The sequence below is a fragment of the Heteronotia binoei genome, chromosome 10, assembly GCF_032191835.1.
Source record: "Heteronotia binoei isolate CCM8104 ecotype False Entrance Well chromosome 10, APGP_CSIRO_Hbin_v1, whole genome shotgun sequence".
NCBI lineage: Eukaryota > Metazoa > Chordata > Lepidosauria > Squamata > Gekkonidae > Heteronotia > Heteronotia binoei.
In genome coordinates this window covers 27,665,319-27,688,988 of record NC_083232.1, presented here as the reverse complement: position 1 = coordinate 27,688,988, position 23,670 = coordinate 27,665,319, and the positions used below count along the sequence as shown (strand labels likewise).

The window sequence follows — 23,670 nt, the reverse complement described above, 5'->3', positions numbered from 1 at the left end:
CTCAGAGGATCACCTGCTTTGTCCTAAATTCAGTCCCTGACAACTTGAGCTGAAGCAGCTCAGGTAGCAGGAGTGGGGAGGGAAGACTTTTCTGTATAGTTTTGTAGTCATATATATATTCATTCATTATATGGAGTATGACAAGCACAATATTATTTCACTCAGATACCCGCCAGACACTTGTTTAGGTCAACTGAAGTAGAACTCACTCTTTTCAAAGGGCATTATAATGTAAAATACAAGGCTGGGAAAGAATGGACAAAACCAATTTTTTTCTTTAAAGAGTGTCTTTTTAAAACTTCACAAAAGCAATCTGTATGACAATAATACCTCAAAATCACCCTTCTGCTCTTTTTTATTCCAAGACAATGCACAAAATTCCAATTTAAATCCCAAGAATCATTAGTCTGAAGCGCTGTCATAATTCTAACAGCTGGACAAAGAAAAAGCAGCCTTTGGATTTAAAGCAGAAAAGGGAATGTTCGAACTATTATCAAGAAACAATGATTTTTTTCGCTCATTCAAATTCCACGTCCACCAATACCAGTAGGGACATCTTCCACAATTTGTAACTTGACTTACAGAGATGTACCGTAAATCTTTCACATAGGTTACAGAAAAGAAGAGTTGGTTTTTATATCCCACTTTTCTTTAACTTAAGGAATCTCAAAGTAGCTTATAATCACCTTCCCTTCCTCTCCCCACAACAGGCACTTTGTGAGGAAGGTGGGGCTGAGAGAGTTCCGAGAGAACTGTGACTGGCCCAAAGTCACCCAGCAGGCTTCAGTGGAAGAGTGGGGGTCAAAGTGGTTCTCCAGATTAGAGCCTGATGCTCTTATCCACTATACCATGCTGGCTCTCTTGTGTAACTGTAAAAGTGAAAAAGTTGAACACAAGCTTTCACACTCCAGTATAACTGTGGAAAGGCAAAACAGTATTAACGAATAATACTATTTTCTGGCTCTACCCTGTATCAGGGGCATTTGGAACAACATAGCACAGGCTAGCTGAATGTTTATTACCACTTCTGAGAACCAAAGAAGCATGTTTATAATGTTTCTAGAAAAATGAGGGGACACTGCAAACATTATGCCGATTCTCAATATTTAATTCTGACAAGATAGTCTGAGGGGACATAATATACAAAGATGGTTCTCTCAGTGTTGCTCAGTCTGCCACTCACTTTATTTACAGGCCCTGAGACTTGCTGGCGTCCAGCTGATTTGCTTGGACCAAAGTTCAAGGTACGTGTTTAAACATTTTATTGAGGCCACACATTGGAATAAGTCAAAGATGACTTTTCAGTGCGTGTGACATGATATGTCACAATACTGATCATGATTTGGTATGGCACACTGATATCTGAAAACGGTTCTATCACGAGAATGTACGCACACAGCTAGAAGCACATCTTTTAAAAATACGTGCTAGCTTACACTAACTCTACTGTGTTTTTATTCCGCATTAGAGTTTTTTCTCAACCTGGCCTGAAATTTTGGGAAGGATTAAAACCTATTATAAAAGATAACAGTGCTGAAATATTAGGATAAATAGCCACAAAATCAATTTAGATTTTTGAAAACTATTATTTGACTATGATTGGGAATGTTTACCCAGCTATTAGAATATGTTCATTATCACTGTGAAAACAACCACTTTAATGTAATGTTGAATTTCCACCAACCAACCCAGCAGTAGGGGAGAATTCCCTTTGTTATTAACAGAACAAGGAAATTCTTGAGCAACGCAGCTTAAAAATGCAGGCTAGCAATACATCCCTAAACAAAATTTATTATCTCTTTCTAGCCAACAGAATTACGCTTGCAAGAATCATGCAAGAAACTATTGCTGGGTTACTTTGTTTCACAGTTTTCTATCCAGGAATCTTCTGCACTCTATACAGAAAATTTAAACATCACCATTTGGCAACTATGTCCACAAGTGCGAAAGCAGAAAGCACCAGTCTCTCTAGATGTTCCTGAATCTACTGTTTGAGACAGGGTGGTGACATGGGGCACCATTTTCTCATTACAGTTCCCAAAGAAACTTCTTATTCCTTTGCTGCAAGTTTGGTAGTGGAAACTTGCTTCAATTTTGATAGTGAAAAAGTGTCACCAGTTTATGGCAATCCTGTCAGGTTTTCAAGGCACAAGATTAAAAGATGGTTTGCTATTGCTTGCCTCTCCATAACTAGCCTGGACTTGCATGATGGTCTCCATTTGAAGTACTAACAAGGGCTAACCCTGCTTAATTGCCAAGATCTAATGAGACTGGGCCATACAGGGCAGGTCCTGCTAGTGTTCAGCACCAGATGAAGAAGAAGAAGGACCACCACGGGAGTTTTCTAACTTCTTAATTTGCAGCTCTTTTCCTCTACACCTTTTATCAGGCTTTTTTGTTTTAAATTTGGATTGCAGTGTTTTAAGAATGTTTGTGGAGCCAGGGAATCAAACCTGGACTATAAATATGTCAATACACAACTACCTGTCTAATCCAATTCCCTGGATAACCTACTCTGACCATACTACTGACCAAAAGCGTGTCATGCATATTAATTGAAAGTCTGATTTTAGCACAAGGTTCCAGATTTTAGCACAGGGTTTGCAATTTCAATACACACTTCCTAGAATCAGGTAAATTTCAGCCCCGTGTTTATCAATTCTGCCCACACAGCAAGAAAATCAAGATCAGTTTTCTCCATTAACAAGCACAAAATGCCAAAATAAGACATGCATGCACGTAGTTTGTTGAGAGTGTGTGCGCAGTATCTCCATCTGATTTTGGCATGTTGGGCTTATTAACACAAGACAGAAAGGTAATGCATGCATGCACACACAAATCATGTCACAACTAATGATGCTGCCCAGTCACTACAGGAAGGATGGAAATTCCTGCTTCAATCTTTAACAGGTCTTTTATGAATGCAACCTCATTTTGATGGTTTTCAAAAGTATCTTTATTTGCATCTTTTTTATGCCTCCATGCAGATTTAGCTTAGATTTTGCAACCATTATCATTTTCTTGCCAGCATTAATTTAAATAATGTCACAGATATTGCAGATGTACACATAATTCAATCACACTTATAGCAGGCATATCTGTTTCTAAGTCAGATGGCTGGAATGTGCAATAGGACTGTCGCCTAAACAAGCGCTATGGTTTAAGTAATTCTGAATCTATCTCTCTCTCTCTGAGAGCCAGTTAGATGTAATGGTTAAGTGTACAGACTCTTATCTGGGAAAACCAGGTTTGATTCCCCACTCCTCCACTTGCAGCTGCTGGAATGGCCTTGGATCAACCATAGCTCTTGCAGTTGTCCTTGAAAGGGTAGCTTCTGTGAAAGCTCTCTCAGCCCCACCTACCTCAAAGGTGTTTGTTGTTGGGGAGGAAGGTAAAAGAGATTGTGAGCCACTCTGAGATTCTAAGATTCAGAGTGAAGGGCAGGATATAAATCCAATATCATCCTCTCTCTCTCTCTCTCCCTCCCTCCCTCCCTCCTTAACTGGTTTCCAAATATCTATAACTTGACACTGAATCCTGGTGTGAAGCCTTCACTGACATACCCATCTGTTTCTATCATCTGATCTGGAGTTGTTGTATGTTGTCTTCCTGACCCACAACAACTGAGCTTTTGTCATTTCCATGCCCCAGTTCCATTTATTTGTTTGTTTTTTGTTCTCTAGTAAGGCAGGGCAATGCACTGTTTGTTTCCCTCTAGCAGGGAGTCTGTCTCAGACCTCTGAGGTGACCACAGGGTGGGGGGGGGTCAAAAGGACAGCAGATTCAGGAAGGGGTTTCCAGTCTGTCTCCCCAAGTAGATGAAAATCACCAGACCAAAGCACTAATCCACAAGCAAATAAGGTCTTGAATATCTATCTAATGAAGTTGGCACTCTGTTCATCTTGAATTTTAATTTTTTATATTTCTACAAAATATACACATAATTAACGAATGCTGCACATTTACTATGCCGTTAGCTGAAAGCATTCTGAGTGACTAGAATCTTGACTTTAAAAGACTGCTCTCATTTTTTTTTTTTAAAAAAAAAAGGCATCAGAAATTTTCTTACGGTGTTCTTCAAAAATTCTGATTTCTCAAAGTAGGGTGGGTTATGGGCCTGCACATATCTATTAATATCATAGCATTCTAGGCATTCCTTAAAGTCCTCAACTATACGCATAGCATACTACGTAGTGCCTAATGTACCACTGAATTAATCATTAGTATATCGATAGAGCCTTACTTTGAAGCATTACGTTTTTGATGTACTGGAAATAGGCAATTTGCAGCTTTGACAGAGACAAGAACAAATGAATAAAATCAAAGGTATCATAGCATTAATTACATTGGATGGGGGGTGGGGTAAAAATGAAGAAAAGATTATAGTTGTGAAACATGGTTATATTACTTTAATCAAATCTGACACCTTCATTGCACCAAGCACTTTCAGCAAACCATATGAAGAAATTTATGATAACAGTGAGCTTTTCAAGAGGCTGGTGTGTGCTGTGTAAATTTATTTGTTTAAAGCATACACGTGCATGATTAATATTATACCCAAGTCTAATCATATAATATCAAGTTCAAAATGTACATCTTCTATGTCTTCCTAAACTCCCAAAATTTTCAGAATCAAACTAAACGTTTCAACTACTAAACAAAATGGTGCTTGTTTACCTCATTGCATTTACTTATTCGCCTGGCCACAATGAGCTGAATCATTCCACGCTTGTTTCCTTCTGTGGACATAGACCGACGCAGGGTTTCCATGGCATCTTGGTTAGTTTTGCCCAACAAAGACTCCCCATTTACTGCTATTAGTTGATCGTTCACTCTAAGTCTTCCATCCTAGCAAGGGAAAATTGTTAAGAGAGCTTATGAGGGGAAAAGGCGAGAAAAGTTTTTGGCACTTTGGATTGTGGAGGGGAGATGGTTGTGATAAAGTTCATAGTAAAGTAAATATCATGGCTTTGAAAACGTTACTATTGATGTGTGTTTCGCAATCCTATATCTTATTCCCAGGGGTCATTTTGTAGAAAAATAGGTGCTGGAGCTCATCCAGGGATTGTTATGCAGCTGCACATACTATTCAATGGACAAGGAGGTTCACTCTCAGGAGGAGGAAGTGGAACTCTCAGAAAGGTTCAGGAGCTGTGCTCCTGTGAGCTCCCACTGAATCTGAGGCCTGCTAATTCCAAATGAGGTTGTAGAGTAAAAATCAGCATATCTGCAAAATGGAGCCTTGGGCATATATGGGTTGAATTCTCTACAAATGAAAAAAAAAACATTGGTTTTCAGACAAATCTGAAATCTTTTTTTTAAAAAAGCCTGCAGCTTTATGAAAAGAACACCCACTGGTCTCTCAATAGCCATTTTGGATTTTGCTAGGCAACCCCAACAATATTACTGAGACTTCTAACCTTGGTTTATGTAAACCAAAGGCCAGGGGGCACTTGGAGGTCAAAAAAGCCCTGTAAAGGTTGTATCCATCTCTCCTGTCATGCGGAGGAGGACTCTTCAGGTAAAAGACTGACTATAAACAACGGAGCCTTGCTATCCACAAAATTGGGCCCATGCCTGCAACCTGGACCCATACAACAGGGCCAGACTTTTCCCGGCAAGAAACTGTCAGGGTGACAAAAGGAGGAAAAGCAAGAGGGCAGATAAAGGTAGGTTGGCTGGTGGGTGAAAAGAAGGAAGCAGGAAAATGGGAAAGAGCTCTACTGTGGAAGTAGACTAGGCTGAGAGTGTGTGACAAACCCAGAGCTACTCAGTGAGCTTCCATGTCAGAGTGGGATCTGAATCTGGGTCTCCCAGTTACTAGTCTGACACTCTAACTACTACACAATGCTAGGAAACTAACAGAAAACATACTAAACCAAAGGAACTGGATCACCCAAAAGTACCAGCAGTAAAGAAAAGTTTTCAGGCCCACTTACAATCCAGATGGTTTTTCACTTACCTTGGAAGCAGCACCTCCATTAATAATTGACTTAACAAAGATGCCCAAGTCTGCGTGGTTCTCTTTTGACCGGTTTCCTTTGACGCTGACGCCAAGCCCAGCTGACCCAGAATCATTCAGTGGGACTTCGAAAGTGAGGAATTCCCTGGTACCATCTGGGGTTAGGACAAGGTCTTCTTCTTCTGCTTTCTGTTAAGAAGAGATTAATGAAACACTTGTTGTCTGCAATTATCTCCTAACCAAAGCAATTCAATTTTATTTTTTTTAAAAATGCCCAATCTTGCAAGGTCACAATAATTCCGATTAAATTCTATAGGGAAATCAGTGGCAATCATACATCTGGCAACACCTTCAAAAAACTCCTAGAACCAGATGTGACCAGTTTATATGTGGGCATGTGTGAGAATCTGTGTAAGCATGGCTCTTTTAGAATTAATACCCGTTTCAAACATTCAGTTGCCAAGGCATTAAACCGTACACATTTCCTCATGCAAACCAATTTTGAGTTTAAAAGGCCTGGCATTAGAATATTTCATGTATCCCAAGCAGTAAGAGAGAAACACACAAGAGAGAAACACATGCTCATAGTTATTTTTGCCCACTGTTCTTTTTACAGTCAGGGTTATCAATAAATGTACAATGAGACCAGGTAAGTCTCAGCTCTGGGGAGCCAGAGAAGTCATATGGGAGACAGCTGTGATTACTATTTTTTCTTGTAACCCTCTACATCTGTTCTCTTTTCATACACTTTCACCTTTGTTCCTGTTCAAACTAACAAGCAGTAGCACTTTCAAACATCACAACAAATGTTTGTCAGTGGAGGGAACAAACCTTGCATAAACAGCAGGAATGAAAGATTCCTGGTTTGGGAAGTCTTGAATCAAACCCTTCACGATGTCCAAAGGTTTCCTGTCCCACAAATTCAATTTCTAAAGTCAGCTAAACTCAAGGTTCCGAGGTGAGGGAAGGGAAGCAGCCTCCCAGCCCCAGTCCCTGCATTTGGATGTCATGCCAAACTAGAATTTAATTCAAGGCTTCCCAAAACCAGGATGGTTTTAATAACACTCCATATGTGAGAAGAACGAGGGACTAGGTGAGCATTCAAGCATTACCACAAGCTTTGTTCCCACCATGAGGTCTGAATGAGACTACGCTTGTTCATGAAAATTGTGAACAGACAAATACTTCGGGGAAAGCATTTTTTTTTGTTAAAATTTGCATGCTGTTAATCATATGTGGCTATTTTGTGGTTAGGCATTTGTTTGGTGAATGTCAACTGCTTTCAAGCAATTAGTAACACCTCCCTACACTGTTCCTGTGCGTAACTTCTGCCTGAGGAGCAAGTACAAAAGTGGCAATATGTGATTACTGTGTATTTTCCTCTCTCTTGCTAGGATGGAGGAGAGTTCAAATATTATCATGCCAAGATGGACAGTCTTATAGTGTTCCCCTTGACAGCAGGAAGCCCCAGCAGAAGAGAGTGGGTGATGAAGAGTTTTGCCACAAATAATCTTTCCAGCAACAGGATGCAAGATCCTGATCCTTATACAATACAGAACTATTCATACGGAGGGATTATGTTACCAGGGTATTCTTGGAAGATGTGACTGAGTATAGCTTCCAATGGATAATATTCATGGAGTAATGGGCAACTGGCAAACAATTCAAAAATGGCACAATTAGATAAAGGAGACACTTACATCGGGGACATCATGAACCACAGGGAGCTGACAAGGCCTAGATACCATTTCCAAAGAGTTACTTTGTGCAAACTGCTGGACAAAGGCAGCACACTTTGCCACCCGAAGTGTCATGTGACCCAGTGTTTCATTTTAAAATGGCTTTTTGCTCTTGTGCTTGCCTTTTTGTAAACACTGTTTGTGTAGCCACTAGCCAGGGAAGCCATCCTGGCCTCCATTCAAAAGGACAAGTAAATAAAATAAGATGACAGTCCACATAATATGCATGAGAAAACTGTGTGTTATACGCTGTCACTTCCAACTTGGTGGCCTTATGAATTAATGTCCTCCAAAACATCCTATCATTAATAGCCTTGCTTAGGTCTTGCCAACTCAAGGCCATGGCTTCCTTTATTGAATCTGTCCTTCTCATACTGGGTCTTTCCCTGTTTCTACCACCTTAGACTTTTCCTAGCATTTTCCCAGTGAAACTTGTCTCCCTGTGATATGAGATAACATTTGCATTTTGCATATAACTGATTCTCAGTTGACAGATCTGCCAACTATTTTATATCTGGAGGTCTGGGGGACTACAGATATAAACTAAACTGCATGATAATCCATGCCAGAGAGTAGACAAAAATATTAGGTGATCCCCTGAAGATCCTCTAACACCTTAAAGGGCTTTTCAAGTTCTAAACAAGCTATCAATCTAGCATGATAGTGTATAATATTTAGATTCAGGTCACAAAAGAGTGTTGTCCTTTGTAACCCATTGCCCTTCTGGCAGAAGAGAGAGATGGGGCATTCCCAGTAGTGACAAGTGCTTGCTGGGGCTAGTAGGGGAAAGGATCCTATACTACCAATTTGCCAGTCAAATGAAAAGTAAGGACAACCTATATCCACATTGTGCCTTTATACTCTTAAATTCCATATTCTGCCTGATTTAACCTTAACAATGCAATATTGAACTGCCACGTAGACTGAATGAAACAGACCACCACCAGTATCTAGCAATGCAGACTCCAGGAATAAACACTTCTTTCTCCCTCCTCACCAGAAAGTAGTTCCTGCAGATGAAGGACTCTTGACAACCACAACAGAACTGCTCCTTATGCAAAAAGTGGGAGTAGAGGCAGCCAAGTTAGCCTAAGTTGTACCATGACAAGAGCTGGTGTGGAGACCTCTATCCTTCTAATTTAGGAGTCAAGTTGCACCTGTAAGTTTTTATTCAGAATGTAAGCTTTCTTGTGTGCATGCACACACAAAAGCTTACATTCTGAATAAAAGTTTGTTGTTCTTAAAGGTGCACTTGACTCCTACTTGGCTCTATCCTTCTAATTTAACATAAGAACATAAGAGAAGCCATGCTAGATCAGGCCAACGGCCCATCCAGTCCAACACTCTGTGTCACACAGTGGCCAAAAACAAAACAAAACAAACCCAGGTGCCATCAGGAGGTTCACAAGTGGGGCTAGAAGCACTTCCAATTTGAACATAAGAACATAAGAGAAGCCATGTTGGATCAGGCCAATGGTCCATCCAGTCCAACACTCTGTGTCACACAGTGGCCAAATATATACACACACACACACATATATATATACACACAATATGGCTAATAGCCAATGATAGACCTCTGCTCCATATTTTTATCTAACCCCCTCTTGAAGCTGGCTATGCTTGTAGCCACCACCACCTCCTGTGGCAGTGAATTCCACATGTTAATCACCCTTTGGGTGAAGAAGTCTTCCTTTTATCCGTTTTAACCTGACTGCTCAGCAATTTCATCGAATGCCCACAAGTTCTTGTATTGTGAGAAAGGGAGAAAAGTACTTCTTTCTCTACTTTCTCCATCCCATGCATTATCTTGTAAACCTCTATCATGTCACCCCGCAGTCGACGTTTCTCCAAGCTAAAGAGCCCCAAGCGTTTTAACCTTTCTTCATAGGGAAAGTGTTCCAACTCTTTAATCATTCTAGTTGCCCTTTTCTGGACTTTTTCCAATGCTATAATATCCTTTTTTGAGGTGTGGTGACCAGAATTGCACACAATATCCAAATGAGACCGCACCATTGATTTATACAGAGGCATTATGATACTGGCTGATTTGTTTTCAGTTCCCTTCCCAACAATTCCCAGCATGGCGTTGGCCTTTTTTATTGCAATCGCACACTGTCTTGACACTTTCAGTGAGTTATCTACCATGACCCCAAGATCTCTCTCTTGGTCAGTCTCTGCCAGTTCACACCCCATCAACTTGTATTTGTAGCTGTGATTCTTGGCCCCAATGTGCATTACTTTGCACTTGGCCACTTGTTTATTTAGGACATTTTACCCTGGTTCTCTCCACTTAGTTGTGACTTAAATCAGCTCACAATACTACCCCCTCACACAACAGAAAACTAAACATATTTAAACCCACATCAACAATAGGTCTACCGTCAACAAGCTAATATACAGGAAGGGGAGGAGAGGGGGCTGAGCAGGAAGTAGCAGCTCCACCTATAGTCACAAGGCAAGCACTTTGTTTTTCCATGCAGGTGCTTCCTTCCAGGATCCTGATTGTCAATCTTTCCTTTCCTTTTCCAAGGATCCCTCCTTTGTTTCATTTTTATTTCATATTTATTTCATTCAGAAATGAAAGTTTCCATATGATCGCTTAAGCTGAAATAGACTTAGCCAGTCTTAAAAGGGTCACTTAACCTCTGTTTTACTTTCCTCTTCCTACAATGTTTCTTCATTGAGTGAAGACTACCTCCACCCATGAAATGCCTTCTTTTTTCCTTTAAGGAAATAAAGATGGCCCATGTTGCGTCTTTGGAGAGAAAGGATGATTCTTTTATCAATTATTTTCACTCATCTAGTATCATGTCGGAATAGCTTACTCTTTGGTAGGGAGGTCTGGGTATGGTTTTATCACAAGAACCTATCTATATAATTTCAATCAAGTCAAAAGGGGCCACTTGTAGACTCTGCCCCAAGGAGCTGGCTAACTGCCAACTGTGCATTATTAGGTCTCAAGGGTGATATGCAGACATCTTCCTAAAAGCATATTTAGAATTCTATGATCTGTAAAGATGACTTTTTCCAAGAGCAGCGAGTAATGTAACCCAAATTCAGAACCGTGCCAACTATGTATTTTTTTTTTAAAAGTAATGAAGTTTCTTTAGGAATACCACTACTCACATTTAATATAAGGACTTATGATAAAGTAATCTTCTACAAGTCATCGGGGAGAAAAAAGTGCCAAGGGCAGGTGGCAACCTAATGTTTCCATTTTCTTACCTAAGGTTCAGAGAACAGAACAAAGGAGTGATTCATAGACTCACAGCCACAGCTCCTGCATTAATTTCTTTCAGCCCTTTACACTATCCTCAGCACTGTAAGGAAGTGTTGATAACTGTGTCAATGCTAATGCTTAGCTGTGCAAAACCACCTACAATTCCTTTGTTTCTTCAGAGAAACACTGATGATGGTTAGTACTGGTCAGGGGCAGAGTCGGCACTTAACTTAGAGAAATACCTTAGTGGACAACAGCTCTGGATGGCTGCTGGTGGCCAAGCTCCAGTAACTCCACCAGTGCCTTAGGGACCAGACCCTTTATTGATAATTGGTGTCACCTCAGTAACTGTCTTCTCCTGCACTGCTGCCATTTTGTTGGGATGAGACAATGTTGGGATGAGTCACTGTCTAATGTCTGTACCACTGAGTTCAGAGGCCCCTGAAATGCTGCAGGGACTGCTCCTCTTCCAGGGGCTTCTTCCAGGGCCATTTTCACTTCCCACTCCTGGCACTGGTGCAAATCAGCACTGCATCATGATTAATTACGGCCGGGGAAAGGAAAGCAAGAGTTGTACAAAGGAGGGAAGAGAGAACATAGGCTTGCAGATTGCATCCAAGTTCCAAACCATAGTAAAGAGAGTGGGAACATGATATCTGCACCAGCTATGCCTGGCAAAATAGGCATCTATACAAGCCTTGAGCATCAATTATTCAATGAAACATTCTACCATACAGAAGATTCATCTATGTTTCATGTCATATTGCTGCTTATTTAAGATTAATTTTTCAGAGCACACCATGATCCTAATCCTGTGCATCAGCTTATCTGCCTAGGATGCTAGAATATCAATCCTTTTAAAGTTTCTCTGAAGCCATAAATAAGCAGCACATGAAGTCTCTGATGCAGTCCCTTTGTATCTCCTGTTTAAAAAGTACCTGAGGAAAAGCTCTGCCTGAGAGCCCAGGAAATTCCTGCCATACTGTGGTAAAACAGACTCTTAAATACAAATGTAGCTCCTTCTAGGATATGCATATCATATGTATAACACATTATGCACTCCCTCCTTGGGATTCTGAAGAATCCAGAAATGGAATGGGAGACATATTTCCACAAGGATGGTCTAAACCACTGCCCCCTGCATGCAACATTAAAACATCAACTAAGATCCACAGAAATGCCAAGATCATGATGAATCACAGCGTTAAAACGCACCAAAAATATGTAAAATGTGGCATTTAAAATTGAAAATGAAAGGATTAACACAATCACTGACTAATTGCAATAACTTCCATTTGATCTTCATATGCTTCAAATTAACAGCTTCAACATGTCAATCAAAATACCTCAATATTATTTCCATGATTAGTTGATCTGGGGAAGAAATTTATTGCTTCAAACACCCTGACACCACCAGAAATAAACACCCAAGTCGATTTATGCACTCAGATATTGCTGAACAACAAAATGCAACTTCCTCAAGAGTTCTTGCATGCCACGTCCAAAACAATTAGCAACTTCACAATGCTCTGTTCAGAGTCACTGTACCAAAGGAAAGGTCACCTGAAATGACTTAGGCTGAATGAATGAAGCTGCTCAAGTATGTAATTTGCAATAAAAATTCGATGGGTGATAAAATACCTAGGTGACTTCTTCGCCTCCAATACAAATCTAGCATCAGTGCACAGTATGTGATGTGAGATACTTTTTCTTAAGACTTTTTCTTCAAAACAGCCATCTATCACCAGCCACAGCCCAAAATGATACTGAGGTTATTTTCATATTTGTCTCTTACTACCCTGGCATTCCATATTCCTTTATATTTATATACCTCACCTATGTCTTCGATGCCACCCCTCTCACAACTTTTTCACTTCCAAAATGTGGATTGTAAATTCCTTGGGGCACAGACCTTTCTTCTTCGCATACAGAACTCTGTGAAGTACAATGCCTAATGGTGATGAAAAATGCCATCAAGTCACTTTAAGGCAACCGCATAGTGTTTTCAAGGCAACAAACATTCAGAGGTGGTTTGCCTTTGCCTGCCTCTGTGTCATGAATGACCCTGGTATTCCTTGGTGGTCTCCCATCCAACTACTAGCCAGGGCCAATCCTGCTTAGCTTCTGAGATCTGACAAGACTGGGTTAGCCTGGGCTATCCAGTCAGGTAAAATAGTCTAATACTACTACTATTCAGCCCTTTTTTCAAGTATTCAAAGGATTTCTAATCTAATCTAATCTAATCTAATCTAATCTAACAGTTATACAAAGTAGGTTAACATGATCACCACAGTGACAATGGGGGCTCAGATAAACAGGGGGTGGGTATAATTTCATAGCAGAGGTCAAAACCAAGGTTTTCTTGGTTCATGGCATGGAGGAAGAGGAGTAAGAAAGAGGAGGAGTTGGGTTTTATATCCTGCCTTTCACTACCCAAAGGAGTGTCAAAGCAGTTTGCAATCGCCTTCCCTTCATCTCCCAACAACAGACAACCTGTGAGATAGGTGGGGCTGAGAGAGCTCCAAGAGGACTATGACTGACCAAGGTCACCCAGCTGGTTTCATGTGCAAGAGTGGGGAATCAAACTCAATTCTCCTGATTAAAATCTGCCACTCTTAACTACTACACTACACTGGTTCTCATGGTATCTTAGCCACTGAGCTATATCATATAGAAAGATGATCAAGCCTCATTCATGGAGATTGCAAAAATTTCACCATTTTCCCTCAAGCCAAAGGTCTACAATTTGGTACATATGTAGTCCAATAAGTACAAAAACTTGAAAGATCTCAAGCGTCAGTCACATTTCTCATTCAAAGGATGGCAGACAAAATGCTCAACCAGTGGAGCAGCCCAGCAATACACCAAGGTCTCGGCCAGGCCTGAAGGATCCCAGGGATATGGCGACAACACAGGAGGCAGGGTGGAGCTTGCAGGGTGGGACCCAGCCCAATACAGGGAAAGTCAGATCCAGGGGTGAGCATCTGGCAGGGTAGAAAGGGAGGCAGGAATTCCCAACCTGAATGGGCTGGAAGCAAACTCCTTTAGAGGAGACTAGGAAATGTACCTTTAGAAGAGACTAGGAAGTGTACTAGGAAGGGGAACCTCATTGGTCATGGCTCCTGACAGTCTACAGTGACTAGCTCCTGAACTGGAGGGAGAAGGAAAACCTGGGGAATGTCCCTCCTCCAGAGAACCCTTCAAAAGGCAGGTCCTAGAAAGATCAAAAGGAAAGGGATTGACCACTCCCTATACTGCAAAAGAGAGAGGATGCAAATAGGTCTGAGAGAGTGGGAAACTGGGTGGAAGTGTGCCCCTCAGCCTGTCAGAGGCCCTCCTAAGACCCTGCCAGGAATGAAGGGAATCCTGGACTGTTCTGCAGCTCTGACCCAGGGGAATCAGACACCATTATACTCAGATTATTGGGAAATTCTGAAGTGGGGGAATGTCATCATCTCTCCTTCAAAAATGAACACGGAATGTAATTTCCTGCACACTTAAAATGTTTTCAAACCAAGTAGAAATTGAAGACCGGTTCTTACAAAGCCCAAGGCAAAATGGTTATAGAGAAAGTCTATTAGTGGATGAGGCACCAGCAAAAAGTACATTTCAAAATAATTAAAGTTCATCTAAGCTACCAGAAAGCTGAAAATCAGTACATATTCAGCGCTCATCAGAACTGTAACTGGGCTTTTATAGACTGATGCGAGTTCTGCATTCTTTACCACATTGGTTTTGTCCATTAATCACATTATCCTGCCCATAAAAACATCATCTCCATCTAGTCTAGTACACTGTTTCACACAGTGGCCAGTCAGTTGGGCCACCAAGTCAGAGGGCCAACAAACAAGACACAGAAGCCAAGCCTTCCTCTGATGCTGCCTCCCAACTCCGGTATTTAGAGTTTTGCTGCCTTTGTATATGGCAGTTTGATAAACTCAACATGGTCAGTTACCATTGACAAATCTATCCACTGATGGGTCTAAATATATTACCTACAGGAATGTATTCAATGAGGAACAAAATCTTACCACACAGTCTCCCTTCACACATAGATATGCAAGAGGGGCAGGGGCTATGGTTCAATGGCAGAGCAAATGTGTCATGTCCTGACAGACCCAAATTCAATCCTTGGCTTTTCCACTTAAGAGACCAAGTGGTGAGACTCTGGCCAACGGTCAGAATAGACAATACTGATCCTAAAAATATGTAAGAAATATCTTACCAAACAATATTACAAGAATACACAAGTTAATTATGTAAGTATATGATGAGGGTGGCAAAAGTAAAATGAAGACAGCTGGAAAAGAAAAAATAAAGATATTTAAATAGAAGTGAAAAATCAGGAGTATATATGTAAGTATTTTATTTGTTTGATGATTGTATAATACAGATAATTGTAGTTTATGTTTGATGCATGTATGATCCTCATATTGCAGATGATCGTAGTTGAAGATGACGGCAGATGATTGTCTATGCCTTGTGTATGATTTAGATTACTCTAGTTGATGCAGTTTATGTGTTATCTTTGTATTTGTAAATTGATATAAAAAGGTATTTTAAAACAGATTAGACAGTATCCAATATATTACAGCTCTGTGAATTCAGTCTTTATGTGAACCCTTGTTGGACTCCAATGGATTCAGTGACTCACAACGTAAACCACAGTTGGAAGGTAACACCACACTCACACAGTAAACAGTCTATACTGAACATATATGTATGATGTAACAGGTGTCCCCAATATGACACCCATGGTCAACATGGCACTATAGCCAACATCTTTCCTGATGCCTGCCAAGTGTTTCTAAAAAGTGGGCAGGAAAGGCCCTTCAGACTGGCCGCTGGAGAACCAATTGGTTGTGCAGGTTTTAAAAACATTACTCCAGCAGAAGCTACCACCTCAGTAGCTTAAACTGCATGACTGAAGATCAGCTATACATATGCACATTTTTAAACAATATGTTCATTTTAAAAGGCATCATCCTCCGACATTTTGTGCCTGGTTCCACCTCCTGTGGCTGCCATTTTGGGGCTGCGTCCACCACACTTGTGTCCATATTTCAGTATCACGCACAACTTCAAAAATGTTGGGGACCGCTTATCTACCTGGTTAACTGCTAAGAAGATTTAAGAGATTAATCAGTTGGGGTAAGCCCTCCTTTTACAGGATGTAAATGTTAAGTCTTCGCCATGTGGCTGCTCCAGAGATACAAAAGCATTCAGGCTTCCAAATGGCATAACTCTACCATCCAACATTTAGGCTCTTCAGAGGGAACAAATACATCAAAGCTGCTGAATCCCACCAGTAGGTTTTTCCATTACATATAAGTTACACTGTAGGAAGAATTTATTTATTCAGACTTAAGATTCCACATATCGTCTGTATCTACTTTATTTTATCTGATTAAAAAAAACATATTTAAACTGGAAGGGAAAGAGTCTGTGCTCAGAGCTTTGATTTTTGCTGGTCCTGCCACTAAAGACCCACTGCCTAACAATAAAGTCAAGAACAGCAGATTCTCAATACAAGAAGAGGCTCATTCCCTCCCTTCTCTTCAGATCTTCCCAGGCTAAATATTTTAATTTCTGCCACATGTTAGGGTAAACATTAATTAATCTTATTTGCACATATATACCGAGCTCATTATTCTTATTAGCTAAGTTAATATGTCACATCTGGCAAAGGCTGCATTCTTGTACAAATCCAGCAGTAGCTGCTAAATTATCAGAGACTATATGCAGAGGATTTTTTCCAGTTCCATGGCAGATGTGGTCTGCTTTAGGTTTAATCTCATCATTGAAACATTTATATGCTCAGAAATACCCAAATTAGAGACAGGGAGTATTCTGTTTGTGGTGATGACACCACCAATGGGCCAAGCTGGGACGGAATGTTCATTGCTCCAGGGGGGGAAAGCTTCTGGATTTTTTCCAGTCTAGTTTCTGTGAAGGAAGGGATAATTGTCAAATAGCTGTCATCAAAACCACAAAAAGGCCCCTTGGGAATAGCTTTGTGGAAAAGGGTGAAAAAAGGCCCCAGAAAACAAGAACAGTAAGAAGCAGAGAGAATATAATGGAGCAGTGTAAGAAATAGGAACTTGAGGGAAGGATATGTGAAAGAGAAGGAGCCAGAAGACTGAGGAAAGGAAGGAAGTAGGTGACAAAATGTGTGTGGAGGTCATAAGACCATAGGATTGATAGACAGTCTAGACCCTGACAGAACTGTTGAACTTCTGAGAGCTGCACAGAACAGGAATCCCAAAAGTTGTGGTTTCTAGTATACTTGAAACCAAAGGACATTGTGGCATAAGACTAGCTAAATTTCACAGTGACTGGAACTAGCTAGCCAGTTATTTGACTTCAGGCTTCTAGTTGACCTATAATGTAAAGAAATGTGATAAAGTAGTTACTCAAGAGAAGACCAAAGGGTAGCTATCCTATGGCCTTGCACTCTTGAATGTCATGCCATCTAACATACTGGATGGGAGGCATGATAAATATAAGGGGCCAAGCAACAAGAAAAAAATGTGGGTAGCAATACCATTTCAATACTATGTCCCAAAGATGATCTGGAGCAGGCAGGAGACCACTTTGCCTCTGTGCCAAAGCAAATATCACTCCCCCATACAATAAAATTGATGGCCCTGTGCCTAACACTAGGACAGCCAAGGAGCTCCAGGAAGCAAGCCATCTCTAGGCAAATACCAGCAAGCATGAAGAGGCTCACAAGCAGAGTAGGAGCCCTTGCTCAAGACAGGGACAGCTCCACTGAGGAGGTCCAGAAACCGCACAAGATAAGGAAGGCTTCTGGGATATATGCAGATTGGCACATTATTTAATGGTATTTAATGCTGGGGTAGGAAGGTCAAGGATCTGTTGAGACTGTCCTGAAGCAAGCAACAGCACCAAGGTTGGAAACAGGAAGATGACTCAAAAAGCTGTCTCCTTTAATTCCCTTCTGTCTCCACCTGAGACCAGAACAAGTAGACAGTGGACAAAAACCAATGAAATAAAGCTGCTTTTGAAGCTATCCGTAATCGGAAATGCACTAATACTAACCCCCACGAGACATAATGGTAGATGAAATTCATTTCTTCTGACTCCATTTTTCAATTTGGCATTTACTGGCTATGCCTACTAAAGCTCTTCTAAGCCTTCCCGAATCTGGATTGTTTTCCATAATGAGACATAAATTTTGATGGGAGTCTTCTAGATGTTAACATAGATCAATCTTAACTTACAATCCTTATCAAACAGAAGTGGCTTGGATTTATCCTTGCTGACATATCTTAGCACAGAACAGAAAATCTCCTCTCACTAAACAGAGGAAAGATGCAGGCAGTTTCCACCACCACCGGACTGTTCGGGATCCAAGAGAGGGTCTTTTTCTTCTTCCTGTTCTCCTGTGAAACACTTGGCTTATTCAACCCAAACACTGCTTTTTCATTACTTGTTGTGTTAGCCAGTACAAAAGCAGCCACTATGCTTATAATATTATTACTCCGTAACTCTCAGGAGCGACCTAGTATTGCATTCATTCTTCTATGCTGTGCTATCACATACAATCTGGTTGAGGCTCAAGACTGCAATGTGACATTATTATTTAAAAGAACAAAAAGCTGATACCAAATGAAAAAGAGAAATGTACTCCTGGTACTTCAATATTTCTGGAGAAGAGGAAATTTCAGTGAGTTAAACTTGCTACTCATGGGAGAGGAAAGCTATAGCTGTTTAAATTTCCTCTTTTTCATACTTATTCAAGAGCCCCACTTTACTTAGTAAACTGTTACCTTTGATTTGCTAGGATAAAAATGCTAATTTAAATCACTGTTGCATGAAACAAAGATGAAACTCTTGAATAAGACTGCATGTACAACAAATGGCACTTTTAAAACAAATCCTTTTAAAATGCACTTGTCAACTGTACTATTGTCCATGTTAAGCATCAATTCCCAGTTTAAACATACACACACATTCACCCATCAGAGATCGAGAGCAAAAACATATGCCAAAAATCTGTAAAATGGCTGTGCACCTATTAGCCAGACACAATCAGCTGCTTCTGAATTAATTACAATTGAAGAATTGTTCACCGACACACAACTGATTAAGTCTGAGCATCCAAAAAGATTTCAAATTAGGGAGAGAAACAGAATTTTTGTTAGAGCAAACAATTCCATTTGGTATCAAAGATTTCAGGTTTTCATGGCTGGTAATTCCATTTGGATTATTCCTTTTGTTCTAGGCATTATTATTCCCAATAAAGTATTCAGAAACAGATTATCTCTTTCAGTAAAAGAAACAGAACAGGTATCGTGGGGTAGATTACATATTCTCTAACTCCCTTAATTTTAAGTCTTATCAGTTTTTTAGATTACATCTTTATTAAAAATGTAATCTGAAACCCATTCAAAACTGCCCCCAAATGGAAATGAAACCAAGGCAATCACCCTCAAGTTTAACGTGACTGCTTTCACATTATTAGAAGACAAAGGCTGGATTTTTCTTTATCTCCCTAAAAGTCATAAGAAATAATAAGCAGCATTCACAATACTCTCAATCAGTGCAGAGAATAATGCTGTCAAACTCATCAGCATCAAACCTCTCCCCATCTGGTAATAACAATTCAACTCTAAATGATGTGATCATAAGCTAGCATTTCTCAAAGTTGCAAAAATTACATATGCAATATTTGAAAGTGGATCTTGAACAAAGGCAGTGGGCACCACACCAAACCCTTGAGGAGCTCCTGGGATAATCAAACACTACTAAAACACCCTGCAGGATAAAGAATGTGGACCCCAGGGCTCTTTTTCTAGCAGGAGCTCCTCTGAATATTAGGCCACACCCCATGATGTAGCCAATCCTCCAACAGCTTAGAGGACTCTTAGTACAGGGCCTACTATAAGCTCCAGGAGGATTGGCTACATCAGGGGGTGTGGCCTAATTGCAGAGGAGCTCCTGTTAGAAAAAGAGCCCTGGTGGACCCAGTGGTTAGAGCTACAGATCTACAAGTTTATTGCTCTCAGCAGATGTCAATGGGCTGGATCCCACAGAAACATTGTGCTGATAGTGGAGTTTCCCTCTGACATAAGGAATGTTCTACAGACATGGCCCTGTGGAATATATCGGTTTAGAATATTTATATGTCTCTCCAAACACCTACCTGAGGCATCTCACAAGTAAAACAGCACAATGAAATCATAAAACAGCCTGGGAAAGGTCATAAAAGAGACAGCAGGAACAAAAGTCATGGAAGAACCTCTTGGCATTAGTCAGCCCAATAGTCTTCAAAATCTCTATATCCAAAGACTCTTCAAGAGTCTGTGATTGGTGGAGTTCAGTGCCATAACCTACCCTTATCACAAGGTTATTGTGGAGATAAAATGGAGACAGACAAATAGTGCAGGAAGCTGTTGCTGGAGGAAAGGTAGAATAAAAATATACAAGACAGACTTCCACACCGACTTGTTGACCTCTGCTGATCTGTTACAGAGTCTCTTGAGTACTGCAAAGCATTCTATGTTATGCTTTGGAGCACATGCTCAACTGATGTGACACCATAGCCTGGTTCACTGGGCTTCACCATTACCCTGCCAAACTAAAAGTGTACCCTAGTAGACAAACAATATCAGCCACAGCAGTATGCAAGGGTTTCCCCCACTGTTTGTTTCCTCACTGAAAAGCCCCTACTAAGTGCTGAAGCTGGAAGCTTTGGCATCCCTAAAGAACGGAATAAAAACCACTAGTTTTACTGGATCTCGCACCCTGGAGGCTGCCATTTTTCCTCAGTTGTTTGTAATTTTTGTATAGACCAGCCTTTCTTCCAGCACAGTTTTGATTAACAACAAATATTAGAGCAAAAGATGTATACCTTTCTTCCAAGCAGAGACACAAAGCAGCTTATATCATTCTCCTATCCTCATAAAACCCCTGTGAGATAGCCTGAGAATGACTGGTCCAAGGAAAACCTTTGCAGGGTGAGGATAGAGTTGGACCCCCTCCAATACCATGAGGACTCTCTTATACTGTCTCTAGAACTACTTACTGTCTGATGACAGACTCAACAAATACAGAATGAAGGACTGAATCTTCTAGTCTCAGAATACCAAAACACATTTGGAGTAAAGGCAAGTGAAGCCTGGTATATGAAGGGGAGAAGAAGTGGATTGCATCTGGTTTTGGGGACACCAACACAAAGAAACATCTTCACACTCTGTCTTCTTTTGGTGCAACTCCAGAGGAAAAGAAGCTTCACCATGAAAGCAACAATGAAGACACAATCTATCACTGAACTACAGATTGTGTGAACTCACACTGGCAGCAACCAAAACACAACAGGGATGGCTTAGGAATAAATCCAAGGAAAGCGGGGGAATATATCAGGTTCTCTGAAAGTCACGTCTACATCCTTGGAAAAAACATCTCTCAGCCTGGTACCCTAATTTGCGGGTCCCCATTTGGGTGAAGTGAAAACATAGAAATGTTGTTAACCTATTTCTTCTGTTGCACTGCTTCCATTTTTTAAAGTGCTCACATATTCCCGCATTCTTCCTATCCAAGAACCCAAGCAGGGTTCAAATCCCTTCAGGTGAAACTACTACGCAGGTCACAAGCAGTATCTGAGATAAGAAAAAAAACAAGCGGGGGAAGAGAGAAATACCATTCAAAATGCACAATACCAGCCTAGCTGTATTGACTTTTGAGGAGAAGGGCAAAGGTTAATTAGCAGATGTTTCTCCTATCATAATTAACAATTTATTTCTATGCAAAGTAACAAGATTAAGATAATTATCCTCAGAAACAGAAATGTAATGACAAATTACCGGTTTTCATTCCTCAGTCAATCTCTTTCATATCAAAATAATCACCACACTTAGCAGAAGGTGCATCTGCTCCATTTAGGGTAAGGATGCATAACACAGAGAATTCAGAACTGCCATATGGGGATCATGAAGCTGACTAGACGTCAAAGCTGGAAGGTGCTGGCTGTACTTCCCTAGAAAATGCCGATATCCTTCTACCTAACACATTTTTATTCCACTCTTTCTCCACAGAGCTCAGAGTAACAAATGTGATTCTTCCCCTTCTCCATTTTGCCCTCAGAGAGTTGGTGCAATGTAGGTTGGTGGGGGGAGGGGAGAGAAGGAGACAGCGAGAGAGAGAGAGGGCTATAGGATTGGCTGTCTGTGATCACCTGATTCCCATGACCAGAAAGGTCCTGATTAGTAGAAAGAGTTTAAAAGTTCCCCCCTCCAACCAGAGGTCCTTGTGATTCAAGCAAGAGGAACCTGGGATTTTTTTTTTGCTACTAAGGCTTCCCTGGTTCCCACTACCCTAACAGACTTACACTGCTTGTTACAAGTGATGTCATAGGCACTGCCCATTTATTTGCCCATGATACATATACTATCACATTCCACACAATGCACTAATGTAGCTGGCATGTTCGAGTTGTCAACACAAATCTCCATTGCATTCCATCACACTGACAGGAATCCAAGTTAGGGCCATTTTAGTAATGACACCCGGTCCTCGGGATTCTCTGCAATGGGAGGTTCAATCAGCTCCCTCGTTAGTGGCAGTACCTTCTCATCCTGCTATTGGCCTGGGTGACAATTAATGTTTTTCAGATGTTTTCTATTCCCTTATAGGGCATAAGTTGGTTTTAATGTGCCATTTTAATGTTTGTTTTATCAAATTGTTGTTAACCGGGCTTGGGTTGGAGGGATGCTTGGGAGAAAGATGGCTATATAATTTTTTAAAATAAATATGCTTCTGTTGGTCTTTTTTAAAAACAACAACAACAACAACAGACTACTGTTTTCACTTTTGATTGCTGTTGTAAGTTACCACTATTTTACTTTTATTCTACTAATATTTTACTGCCTTATGCTGAAGCATTAGCCACCTTAAGGGCCCCAGACATGCATGGAAAGAACAGGGGCAAAAATATTGTAATAAATAAGTCCTGGATAGCCCAGGCAAGCCCGATCTAGTCAGATCTTGGAAGCTGAGCAGAGCAAATTCTGGCAAGTGCGTGAATGGGAGACCTCCTTGGAACTCCAGTAGTCGGGAGGCAGGGGCAGGTTTTATTCAGCCACCTCTCTAAACCAGTAGGTGTCATTCACCAGAGATCACCATATCTTCCAGGCATGCGCGCGTGCACACGCACCCTAAAATAAAATAACTCATATTGCTGTTAGAATGCTGAGAAAATGCAATATTCCTGCATCAGAAGCACTTCCTGGGAAGGAATGTCTCTAAACCTGACACATCAAATAATACTAATTGGGCATTGATTGTACTGAAAAAAAATTCCCAGCTAGCTTGCTCAAGGAGCAGTTCCTTTCTCTAAACGGTCAGGCAGAATCCTCCACAACAGGCAGTTTCACCTGTCTCTAAACATTTGCTGTGTCAAGTCTAGAGATCCTAATTTTGTTTTTTCTACTTCACCCGCCTCCCATTATTCTCCCTGTGCTCTTATCGCTACTCTTCTCCCTTTGCTTTCTTCCACTGTCAGCCCCGTGACAGCCAAACTCACAAACAACAGCACAATAGAGACCAAAAGTGATGCAAAAAACAAAAACACAGAAGCAGCATGAGCAAGAAACTGAAGTGTCTGACAACTAGAGACAGGAGAACTAAATGGGGAATGATGCAGAACCAAGCACAGAGGGGAAAAGGCAGTCAAAGTCAACACGCAAAATACTACAGACAAGCCCATGCGCTATTGATTTTCT

At 40.8% G+C, this 23,670-nt stretch overlaps 1 protein-coding gene across 7 annotated transcripts in view; it reads right to left on the bottom strand.

Annotated features, from left to right (window-relative positions):
* The window catches only part of PARD3 (par-3 family cell polarity regulator), a 745,691-nt gene that overhangs the window by 249,709 nt on the left and 472,312 nt on the right, over positions 1-23,670 (bottom strand). For all 7 annotated transcript variants that reach the window (XM_060248141.1, XM_060248148.1, XM_060248145.1 and 4 more), the window contains 2 exons: positions 5,963-6,151; positions 4,678-4,848 (listed from right to left, as the gene is read on the bottom strand). In XM_060248141.1, coding sequence (XP_060104124.1) covers positions 4,678-4,848; positions 5,963-6,151 — 360 coding nt within the window. The remainder of the gene's footprint in view (positions 1-4,677; positions 4,849-5,962; positions 6,152-23,670) is intronic.